The 12,258-nt window shown below is 42.6% G+C and overlaps 1 protein-coding gene across 3 annotated transcripts in view; it reads left to right on the forward strand.

Annotated features, from left to right (window-relative positions):
• sema5ba (sema domain, seven thrombospondin repeats (type 1 and type 1-like), transmembrane domain (TM) and short cytoplasmic domain, (semaphorin) 5Ba) overlaps nucleotides 1–12,258 on the forward strand; it is a 149,876-nt gene that overhangs the window by 87,113 nt on the left and 50,505 nt on the right. For all 3 annotated transcript variants that reach the window (XM_041057011.1, XM_041057009.1, XM_041057012.1), the window contains exons 6-7: nucleotides 11,253–11,315; nucleotides 12,146–12,244. In XM_041057011.1, coding sequence (XP_040912945.1) covers nucleotides 11,253–11,315; nucleotides 12,146–12,244 — 162 coding nt within the window. The remainder of the gene's footprint in view (nucleotides 1–11,252; nucleotides 11,316–12,145; nucleotides 12,245–12,258) is intronic.

Consider the following 12,258-nt stretch of genomic DNA (forward strand, 5'->3'; position numbering starts at 1 on the left):
GTGGTATTAGTGTGAACAATACAGTACATCTCTGTGATTTCCCATCTATATTATGCATGTCACATATAGCTACAGTCCTCACAGCACTGAAGGGTAAAGTGGATTCATGGAGAAAGCCAGGTATCAAAGTGAATGAAAGGCCGCAGGACGGACATTAAACTGACCCTCTCAGATATTCATACCCTTGATTCCCCCACAGTATCAAGCTCCACTCTCTTGCCCTGAGTTTGATGAGTCATAGCTGATTTCATTCACACTCTTCATTAATTTCTGTGCTGCAATTTAGGCGCAGATTTAATTATTGATGTGGTCTTTGTCAGAATGGAAAGATATTCGGTGAGCTACAGAGCTGAGAGAAAGAGGGGGCCCACTTGTCCCCCTGTAATGTGCTGCAGCTTGGCCGGCCGGCTGAGAAAGACCAACAATCTCTAATGTGTGTGTGCGCACTGGTACCTGCATGTATACATATACATATTCATCACCATTTCTATTTTTCACAAAGTTATTTTAGCATTGATTGATGTTCCCACGTCAGGAAAGTTGCTGTGTTGGCTGCTGCCAGATAAAAATGATTCTCCTTGGTTTGGTTTTATTCTGTCATAAAGAAATATAGATATACTTATATATACAATACTTAAGAGCACGGATTTGACAGAGTAGGGTTACGTGCTAGAAGTCGACTGATAAATCAGCCAGGCTGATATATTAGCCAATATTAGCTTATCACGGATGTAATGGTTTGGCATTTATGTCGGGTGATGAATAAAAAGAAACTGCATCACAGAAATAGCTGTTATGCAAATGGAGACATGACACAGGATAATAACAGCATCGCAGCATAACCCTAGATTTTTGCTGTCAATTTGTGGTCTTAAGGTTGTGGAAGAATAAAAGACAAGTCAGAGAAAAACAAAATGTACTTAAATGGATGAAATCATTGACTCACTGGACTACAAAGCCAATCATCTCTCTCACACTGACTGCCCCCCCCCCCCTCCCCGACAGCCAACAATGCCAGACAGCCCTTAAAAGCTACAGAAGACGGTCGGCCACACATGGCAGAAAGGTGCCCAGTGACAGAGCCCAAAGAGGCCAGAGAGTTACTGATTTTACCCCCGAGTCTCTCACTGTAACAATATATTTTTAAATTACAGAGCATTTGTGCTGGTATCTAGTAAACTTAATTTTAATTTTTTTTTTTAGAAAATTGAAAATTATAAGCCTCATGCATACACTGTGCTTTAATACCCTGCAAGTGTGCACATTCTTCTGTATTGGTCTGTACCTGTGTGGGTGCATACAGTGCAGTACAGTGAGTGTCTGTGGAAGAGAAGGAATAATCCACTGTGCTGGTTGGTTGGTCATGGAGAGACTGTCTGCTTTCACCTGCCATCCTCCCTAATGTGGAATTACAGTGAGTGGGAGGCAGCAGCAGGCTGAGTAGGCAACCACTGTTAGCACATACAGAACCATTCAATGCATTCAGCTCAGTACTTTTACGTCAGAGAAGAAAATATCTTCCTGTTCCCAACCGTGATAACTTGAATCACTTTTGTTATAAAATGCCCACTACTGTGACTGTCAAACAGCTATGTCACGTGTTAATGCTAAAAATAATCACTTATGGAAGCATGCCTCAATATTTCTTCTTGAATCAATGCAGGGATTTATTACAAAACTGTTTGGGGCATCAGTGTTTGGTGTTTTCCCAACACAAGTACTTATACAAGAACTTTAGCTGAAAATTAGCTGTGATTTAGTAATTCAGTAATATCTGATTAAAGAATATGTAAACAAACAGAAAATCTGCCCAAGCATTTCACATAAACTCAATGTTTTCAGTATTCAGTGCTATGAATACATTTTGGTGTCTGTACCTGGGTATTGAACTGAATGCATAATAATGTTCCATACCCAGCTTTGTCAGTACTGCAAAGTGAATCATTTTCAAGAGGGCAGTCAGGCATATTTGTTCAGCTGAGCACTGTAATTTAAACTACACTGGATCCTTAGCACTTTAGGATGAAATATTTGTCTAAATGTTGCTTTTCAAGTTTGAAGTCAGGCTGAAACAGTGCAAGTTGTCAGGAGTGTCTAAAGGTTCATATACATGGCTGAATGAGTGCGTCTCTTGCTGCTGTCTGTTTACCTGCTGGTGTCTGCACCTAGCTGTATTTCTTGACAGTGTTAACATTTAGTAAGAGCTTTTGAAATTGCCTGGCGTGTGAGCAGTGTGAAGACGAAGGTATAGGTTATTGACCTCACGCTGCAGTGTGTGTGTGTGTGTGTGAGAGAGAGAGAGAGAGAGAGAGAGAGAAAATAGGCAACACAAAGGAAAGGATGTGGGTGTGTCCTTAGATCTGTCATTTCGAGACTGAGCTGTGAGACAAAGGGTTGTTGTGAGTCTTGTCTCATTTGACTGCGGTTTTGTATGCAGCTTTGGAAACCTGTGTTTCAGAAAAGTGAATATAAACCTATGGGTGCATGCATGTAATTATGCAGGCTATTTGTTTACTATGTCAGTAGCTTCACCTGCCAGGCGTAACATGCATAAAAGTAGTCGTTTAGTTGCCTAACTGATTAAAAATTAACTCTACTTTGTAAAGATATTGTACAGCGACAAGATAACCGACTGTCTCACCTGAATCACCTGCGTCACTGCCTGTGGGTGGGCGGGGTCAGTGATCTTGTCGTTACTACACAATCTTTGCTCGTTCACGGTGGCACTGTGACGATGTCAACAAACCGAACCGGAAGCTGAATCCGCCTTACCGTGATACAGGTAAGTAGAGAATTAGAGAGTATTAACTAGAGTATTTCAGTGTCATTCATCCCCAGACATAATCTGACCAGCAGGTCCTGTGCGATCTTTAAAGAGTGGCCGTCCATCATGATGTCGGCTCGTTAATTTCACTTTAGTGAATTAGCCAGCGAGCTAGTTGCTCCAGCTAGCTCGCTAGCTAGCATTAATTCCATCCATTCAGTGTCAGACTGAGTTGTTGAAGTGGTGGTTGGGTGATTGCTTGTACATGAGCGCATATCTGTAGTAGTGCTGCACGATTAATCTAACCGCAGTCACGATCACGCTGTGCGATTACCGCATAAAAGACTGCGATTTGCGGTTTAAAGTAAACCGACGTGGAGTAATTGACGCCACTGTGTGCAGCCGCAGGTATGGTCACGTGACTAGCCGGCTCTCAGCAAACAGTAGTGACCAACTTCTGTTGTAGGGCGATACTTTGGATTCAGGTATCACGATCCTGAACAGCAAGACGTGCTGTGTAAAACCTGCAAAGCTAACGTCCCGAGGTAATGAGACCAATCTGTATTTTGAGACAACACAGAGGAAAAATTCGACGAGTGCATGCAAATAAAAGCCCAACCAAGTAACGTGAAAGATAAAACTGAAAACCGCCGCAAAGAACCACAACGTACAATCACGGATACATTTGCAAGTGTCGCGCCATACGAAAAGACCTCAAAAAGACATAGGGACTGCTACTTTCTTTGCACTTTGCAGAAATGCACTTTTACTTTTCAAGATTACTGTAAGATTTTTTTTCAGTAGTACTTAACAGGTTTACGTCATTGCCAGCAGCAATGCATTTGAGTTTACAATGGCATTCTATTTGCAATTTGCAGAAATGTCTGTATTATCAAACTTTTATTTATTTTTTGATATTAAGCTATTTGGAAAAATGAGTCTGTAATCTTCAGGTTTTGTATTTTGTTTGTGTCGTGTATGTTTTGAGTTGAGAAATACACAAACTATCATTATTCTATGTGTTGTCCTTGATATTCAAGCAAGTAGACTCATGACACCATTCATTTATAATATCGCAATCGCAAATCGCAGTATTGTCCACAATAATCGCAATCGCACATTTTCATCAAATCGTGCAACACTAATCTGTAGCCAGCACTCACAAATAAATTGTAGTAATTATTATAATGTTGAAAATACGTGATTCAAAACGAGCATAGTGTGGAGCTTACAGAAGCATCTAATACCAACCGTCTGTCTAACAAGCGCATGATGTGTCACTGGTTTCCCACCTGTGAACGCTGCCAGTGGTGTTAACTCCTGTGTCGCTGCGTTGGTGGCGTAGTGTTTCATCTCTGCACCACCTGGGCAACAGTTTGTGCCAAAATTGGCCATATTGTCAAGTTGTGAGTGTATGTGAGTGTGTGTTATATGTGTTGAGTGTGGGATGTTACTTAAAATAGAAAGGCAGTGTTGATTTACCAAAAAAAAAAAACAGGAGGGGGGCGATCATGTTGAGGAGTGAGAAGCTGGAAACGAACTGAAAGAATCAACAATCTAAAAGTGTGGGATGCTTTGAAGTTAGGACACCTTGGAAAAAAAAAACAGATGATCTCTCCCTCTCTCAGTGAGGTGCTGGGTGGGATATGCAGATTTTTTCCTCCCTTGTCTCAGTGGTTAAGTAACATTCAGAGGAAGAGCCTGCAGTGAGGTGTAGCAGGATAAGGAAGAAAACGTGAGGAGCCCATGGGGTGGTAGTTTATGAGACAATGAAGACATGAAAAACATTTCCCCTTCCTCTGAATAACTTAAAATTTTGGATTGCAAATGTCCTGCTTACATACATGATACACTTTTTTACACATTTTTCCCCAGACTATAAGTAAATAGTCGAGTAATATTTCCAAGAAATGTTGTTCTTAAGTTACTACTTACTAAGTTTTAGTTAGTAAGAACTTAGAATTTAAGTTTCTTACTAAGTGTTTATGTGCTGTTCAATTTAAAAACATATGAATTCTCCTCCCTGAGTAATAGGCCCTTGGACACATGCTCAACTGATTATTCCAATGAAATAGATCAACTGTGGAACAAAAACACAACGTGAACAGCAAATAGAACTTTTCCCCTTTCACTCCCCACTTCCCACTCTCCACTCAGGACCCTCCCTACTACTGGACCTTGTGGTGCTTCCAAGGGCTGCCCTTTTAAACCTCCCTGCTCCTCCTCCGCTCAAATCCTTATTAGGCAGGTAAACAAAAAATTGTTTCAGCTTCAGGAGAAAAAAAAATGGAACAAAATAAATGCTATGGATGCTTTTTTTTTTTGTCAATTATCTACGTTTTACCTTTAACAAAATAGAGGGGTAAACACGTACCTGACTCAATCTAATAATATCAAGCATAAATCTGTTTTACCGTGGTACCTCCAGGTCCGAGCTGTGCATCTATAGATCAGGCCCTTTGTAGCTGTATGTCTAACTAGTGTCCATTAATTGTTCAAGCACAAGTCCGCTGCCTTGCCAGTGTTATCAAGTGTCTGTTAAAGTGCTGAATTATATTTGGAATAACAGATGTTTACCTATTTTTTTGAAATTGCCTCAGTTAAATCACTCTAGTACAGCTTTTTTTGGCAGGAGCAGAACATCTCTGTAAATAATATTGTAAACAGTACAGTCTCAACCTGCTCTGTATGAGAAGTGCCCTGAGATAACTTGTGTTATGATTTGGCACGATGTAAATAAAATAGACTTGACTTGACTCTATTGTGATGAGTTCCACGGCTTTGTTGCGATCCTCGAAACTCACCCTCCGCTCTTTCCATTTAAAGTGTATCACTACAGGGTAGGCCAGCGTGAACCAGACGTCCATCCAGAGTTTCTTCCTGACATCGGAAAGTTTTCGTTTCTTTCCCCCACCTCCTTGGTCATGTCAGGAAAAACTGAAATGTTTCTGCCGTGCTACTTTATCTCCCTCCTCTTCCAGTATCGCTCCCTCACAGCGTTCAGCACTGGGTCCCTCTCCAGATAGCTGTGAAAGTGTTTAATAATAGGTCTTGGTGTGTGACCCTCGTCAGGCACTGGTGCCAGGGAGCGATGCACTCGCTGGAGCTCATTTTCAGCCAGGTGTACTCCAGGGCATCAGAGATGATCCGTCCCACATGTTCCCACAGTGCACCACTCTCCAGCTTTTCCTTAAGGCCAACCAAGCGATGGCTGAGACGTCCTTGTCTATTAGCACCGTCTTGCACGGCTTTCTGCAGGTCTCCATGTTGCTTGTCTCTTTGTTTTATTTCTTTACATAGCTGTACATTGTCCGTCTCCAGATCCATAATGCGTGATTTCTCTTGATCAACCTTCTCATAAGTGATGGTGACATCAGTCTTTATTTTAGCCAGAGATGACATAACTTGGAGGGTTGCTTGAAGCTATGTGAGTGCTTTTGTAGTGATTGCTGGTGTCCTAGCTTCCATTGCTGAGGATGCTGCCTTGTTAGCTGGTGTGCCGCCATTAGGAAAGCTAATGAACTGTTTTGCAGACCTTGGTTTGGAGCTCAGCATTGACATTTGAGTGGTTTCAGAAGTGGGCAGAGTTACTTACACAATGCTTCTCCACCCTTTCACTCAGTGTTATTCCTCATGTGGTGGAGAATCCAAATTAGGACAAAATTGGGTGATTTTTCGAGAGGTTCGTTTTAGGCAGCCATCGTAGTCAGTGGTCCCACGTTAATCTACAAATCTATCTTGACTGTAACAAGTGCCAGACAGCTCCTATTCAAACAACCATTACTCCCTTGACACACTTATTTACAACATTCATGAGTTATAATTAGTTGTCACACATGATGTTAGCAGTGTGTCAGCGAGAGGCAGCCTTATCAACACAGCAGCACATTTCAGGAACTGCATTTGACGCCTTCGCTGCTCGCAAACTGTCTTTACTTCATTAGCTTCTCCCGCTTTTCATGTCTCTCTTTTTTTTCCCCCTCTTTCTCTCTGTTTCTCGTAAAAATAGAATTCATTTTCAAGCTCAGCCACCATCCCTCTGCCGTAAAAGTGATGAATCCTCTTTCCTTCTACTAATTGTATTTTCTGCAATTTTATTTGCCTATAAAAAATTCATGTTCCCCCACCCCTCTTCCCTCCTCAGAGAAACATGCCAGGGGCAAGATATTCTTATTGTGTCTAAGGAGTGGCGAAATTGGGAGAAATGGGGTGTCAGGCTCAGGTTTGAAGGGGGAATTGATGGCAGGGAGTCCACATGGTTGTTGGCCTTTCTAATAGATGGAAATGAACTCTAACGTGCATCTGTGGCTACAGGCACAAATAATAAACAGACTCTGTGGCCTTGGGTCGTATTCAAGCATGAAAAATGGTTGTAACCCATCGCAGAGAAGCAGACGACTCTTTAATTGTCTGGTGTTTTGTGCATCAGGGACAGTGATTTAAATTTCCTGTCTCTTCCAATATTCATGCTTGATTTATGTGTATAAAATCTGCAATGCTGATACTGAAATCTGTCCTTACCAGGAAACAACAGCATTGATTGTTCACATGTCAAAAACGTCAGCCTACGCTGATGTTTACCTGACAAGGACTTCTAGAGGCCGTGCAAATTATGAGCGTCTCTCAGAGGCCAAGGTGGAAATACTGACTTTTCTATAGTGCCAGACAACCTCTGCTCCGTCAAATCACTGTCATTGTTCAAATGTCCACTGGAAGCGTTTCAGAAGCAGAGCATCTTTAAAGAGCCAGTTGTTCAGGCACATATCCAAAATATTTATAGGTGTTTGCTGACTATTTGCTGCTATTTTGTGTGTTTTAGAAGCATTTCAGACACACTTTGGCAGCTCATTCCTGATCGATGTAACAGATGCTTGGTGGCTGTACTTAACTGTGCGCAGCATGCCCTCTTATCTTTATCTTGTATCTGTATTTCCTGAGTATTGCACACTAGAAGAAAAACTATAGTGTTCTTTTTCCTGCTTCAAGGACTTTGGAGAAGAAGTGACTTAAACAAACAAGGAAAGCAAATTACAAAATCAATAAATGTGGATTTCAGTCTTCACAGATGTACAAGCTCTTTTGGCAAATAAAATACACCTGGCCTGCAAAGATAGTGTGAGAAAAGAGCCGTGGTTGAGCTGCATGAGATGCTCCGCTCATGCATCCAGCAGACATTTGCACACCTGCTAAACTGGCTGTGGATCATCTCAAGCAGTGTCTGAACTGGAGTGTGACATAGCCAGGTCTGGTGGACATACTGCTTAGATTAAGAGGTTGGGGTCAACAAAGTGTGTGACTTTGACCGTTTGGGAAACTGAGCTGTTCTGTACAGCTAATGACAACTTCAGTATCAACATGGAATGAGTGAAAATGTTATTGTTAATGTTATTCCTTACCTTTCTTTTTGTTAGGTTTGTTGGGAGCATTTTTAGTGAAAAATAAACACTGCACCCCGCCCACACATTATGCAGCTTTTATTCATTCTGTTGATGGCAGTCGAGCCATTCAGGCTTTGGTACAGAGGGAAGGTATTTGAGGGAGAGGATGTCGAGGCAGAATTGGTATTCTCACAGGCTGTGTGTGAGTGTGGCTTTGTTCCAAAGTGGTGTGAAGAAGAAGAGATGGACAGGGAGGGGTGGAGGGGAGGGGGGGCACTTTCTGGTGAAGGTCAGCGGGTTAAGCCGATGGGGATCCTTGGAGACGGGGCCCTGCCGAAAAGATGGTAATGCCCCAAGCCATGATTCATCGCAAAGGCATCCATCACCGTGTGTGTGTTTGTGTGTGTGTGTGTGTTTGCAATGACGTCATAACATCAGTCCCCAGGCTGTCAGGGGCTGACAGGCAGGGGCTGTGGAGGAGCAGTGTTTTCATTTCAACAGGCGAAGTGATGGACTGCCGCGGAGGGGGCGGGGCTGTTCACTGAATGGCAGGTGCCACGCTGTTCACTGTGCCCAGGGGAAGTGGATTTGAGGTTGCTGTTGACGTGTGTGCGCACTGTTTCGCTGCAGCATGAGCAGTGTGACTCGACAGTCGAGGCTCCTGCAGAGCACATTAGCTACTTTAAGTATTTTTATTTCCTAGACTACTTTGTGTTCAGTGTCTGGAGCTCGAGTTTCATTTTAATCACAGTCTGCTTTCTATAGTTGTCCCCTGCTGCTGTCTCCCTCTCTCTAGTGCTGTCTGAAGCAGGTTAATTGAAGGGAGCTGCTGTGGGAGACAGGGAGATGAGCTGTAACTATCAATATGGGCCAGAGCCCACTTACTGGTGCTCTACCAGCTGCAGGAGCAAAACATAGCTTCATAACTCTAATGAATTTGTCTCAATCGCCAACCTGTGTTTACATATGGTTGTAAAGTACAGCGGTTTTGTCTAGTTTTTATGAGTAGTTTAGCCTGGTTGAAGCTGCTCTAATCAATATTTTTACACCAATAATGGATCATTGCTTTTGGTGTCATAGCCCACACTTTCACTGCTCTGGATCACTCTCACTGCTCTCATTAACCTCATTTCTAGGTTTCAACTATATTGTGAACATAGTGGAGCATTTAGCAGCTAAAGAGCCAGATATTTTCTTCACGAGCTGGTGGAGACTAAAACGGAGCTGGACGGAGGCAAATGTTGGACTTACACTCAACAGGTGGCTCTAAACATGACTCCATGTGTATGTTAGTGTTGTTCAGTGAGGGCTGGATATGTACAAATACATTTACTGCAGCTTTATGTGATTTAAAATCTCAGTGTTGTGGTTACATATTGCTTTTGCTGTCCACAAGGTTGCCAAAAAACACAATTCATGCAGATTTTAAGGCAGACACATAGCCCTTACCTATAATCACTTCATTAAATGTATATTAGGGAAAAGCATTTTATGAATGTGTGTCTCCTTTTAGCTCTTGTTTGGTCTCTGCTGTCTCCTCAGAAAAATATCTGGCCCTTTAGCTGGTAAATGGTTCACTAACTTTGTCTGTCTCTTTGTCTAGCTCATTAGGCTGTGGACAGGTATATACAGTCTGGTGTTTTCACTCATTAGCAAGAATTTATGCAGCAGCTAATCGTCCAAAATCATAAACTTCTGCTCCTGCGAGCATGGTTGAAATAGCCCACGATCTGTGAAATAATAGATTTTTTTTTTACACTCAGCAAATTTAAACACACCATATTGTCCCCAGAAAGATTTTTGCAGTTCTCTTAAGTTCTCATTAAATGTGCTTATACTGTTTTATTTCCATTTAAATTCCTAAAGAGCTACATTCTCTGCACTGAGGGTCTTTAAAAAAAAAAAAGTGATTAACTCAAAACCCCTCACTGTGTCTCGGGGCTATACAGTTTTTAGTCCCTTCCGCTGAGCTTTAATTAAAGCAAAATGAGGATCCAAAAAGCAGAAGTGATATCACCACGGGGACAAATTCACTCCTAAAAAAAATGAAATTATCCAAGACTACATTTGGGTGTTTAAGATGAGCTACGTGGTGGATCAGATTTTGTTTTTGTTTTTTTACTCAGGAGTTTATGGTTTTTTTTGAGTCCTCCATTTAGCTCCTGGAATACTGACCCAGTTTAGTGTTGACTCTTGGTTGGCCTCAGTTGGCAGGCTTCACTCCGTGTTGGGTCACAACTTTGTCCCTCTGGCCGATTGTCCAGGGAAGGCAATTCATCAGATCGAGATAATTATCTGCCATGGGTTGTCTAGTGGCGATAATATCTTTGAGAGAGACGAGAAAGAAATAAAGATTAACAACAGAAAGATGTAGAAGTGGATAGATTGATGTTATATAATAGTGCACTTTTTAACTTTTAGATATTGAGGCAACCTTCTTACTTGGGCAGTGAGATCAGAGAAGAGGAGGAGATGGGGAGGATTGTGAAATTAGGCCAGTGACACACAATGGGGGGGGTCGCCTGGCACTTTGCACATATACATTTCATGCCAAGAGAGGGAACTCTCTCAGCTCTCTTAAGAGCCAGTGCTGCTCTGTTGGCGAGGCGGCATGTGTATTCAAATGCATTAGTGTGTTTGCAGTGCAGTTGTGCAGTGCCGCTGCCTGCATCCATAATTAAGCCCAGGACACAACCATCAACAGGAATATAATTGGCCGGCAGGACTGAAAGGAGGGGGGGGGGGGGGGAGCGGAGGCGAGTGCTGCAAACTTTCAGAGAGAGAGAGAGAGAGAGAGAGCGGATGAAAGAAGACGAAGACGGAGAGAAAGCCATTTACATGCTAATACCATCCTCAGCCCTTCAACTGCCTCGTTGGGTACCATGCCCGCTACCCTCGAATAAGCTCCTGGCTGGCAAGCCGGTCGCCATGTTTACACAATAAACAAACAGCAATGAGGTTAAAGTCTTTTCATGCATCTTTTTGTGCATGCCTACAGTATTAGCAACAGTCAGTTGTTGCGTAACTTTTTTGTAGTGTCTGGAGGACTCAGCTGACTGCTTTTCGGCCTCTTTGTCATCCCTGGACTTTTTCTTGTTTTTGTTTCCTAGGCGACAGAATGGGCACCGGATGAGGAAACCAGGAGGTCCTGTCAGAGCAAAGGCAAAACAGAGGTAACCTCGATCCCGCCCCCAATTACAACACTTCATGTCAGCGCTGCCAGGCTTACAGAGAGGCCATCTTGATATCTTCTGGCTGTTGTGGCGAGGTCCTTATGGGCCTCATGGGAGGGCTCTGTACAGAACAGCTATTTCAGACCCTTCAATCAAGAGTTGTTTTTCTTGCAGTGAAGAGAGAGAGAGAGGGCAAAAGGAAGGGAAGGAGAATGTGTACAAGAGAGCCTAGGGCAAGATAGTGAGATACACAAAAGGGCTTCCTTTCAAATATGTCTGCTAACCGGTGCTGTGATCAGCTGTCTTATTTTGATTATTTTGGGAGAACTGATTTCAACGGGATTTTTATCTCCCACTGTGCCTGCAGAGAAAAAGGGGTGAAATACACAAAACAGCCAATCAGTCCTCTTTGAAACCTGTGTCACTGCAATTACCTCAGTTCTTCCCCTCAAACAAAGCAGCACCATTTATAAAAAAATGTTACTTAGATAAAATGTTTCATTGCCAATAAATCAGTTTCACACCTTTGTTAAAACAGATTTGACTCTTTTCTGACACGCATACTTGACTTGTTGTAGAGCCTCTGTCGATGCCACAAATAGGCTTCCATTCAGTTGCAAACAAGCATTCACATTTTTGAACAATGGACTTAGAAGAGCGAAAGCTGCACACGCTGAATTGCTTTGCTTTTGGTTGCATGCCAGTCTGGTACCAAAAGACTCGGCCCATTGTTCTTCCCAGCAAATCGTCAAAGAGTATTTAGTCAACCACCTCAGCCTGTAACTGCTGTAACTTGTTGAAAGCTTTCCTCTCCACCCGCTTCTCTGCAGATTGAATGTCAGAACTACATCAGAGTCCTGCTGGTGAACAAGACTGAGGTCATGACCTGTGGAACCAATGCTTTCCAGCCACTATGTATTACCCGAGAGGTACAGATAAGTGT

Source organism: Toxotes jaculatrix, chromosome 15 (genome assembly GCF_017976425.1).
Source record: "Toxotes jaculatrix isolate fToxJac2 chromosome 15, fToxJac2.pri, whole genome shotgun sequence".
Taxonomy (NCBI): domain Eukaryota; kingdom Metazoa; phylum Chordata; class Actinopteri; family Toxotidae; genus Toxotes; species Toxotes jaculatrix.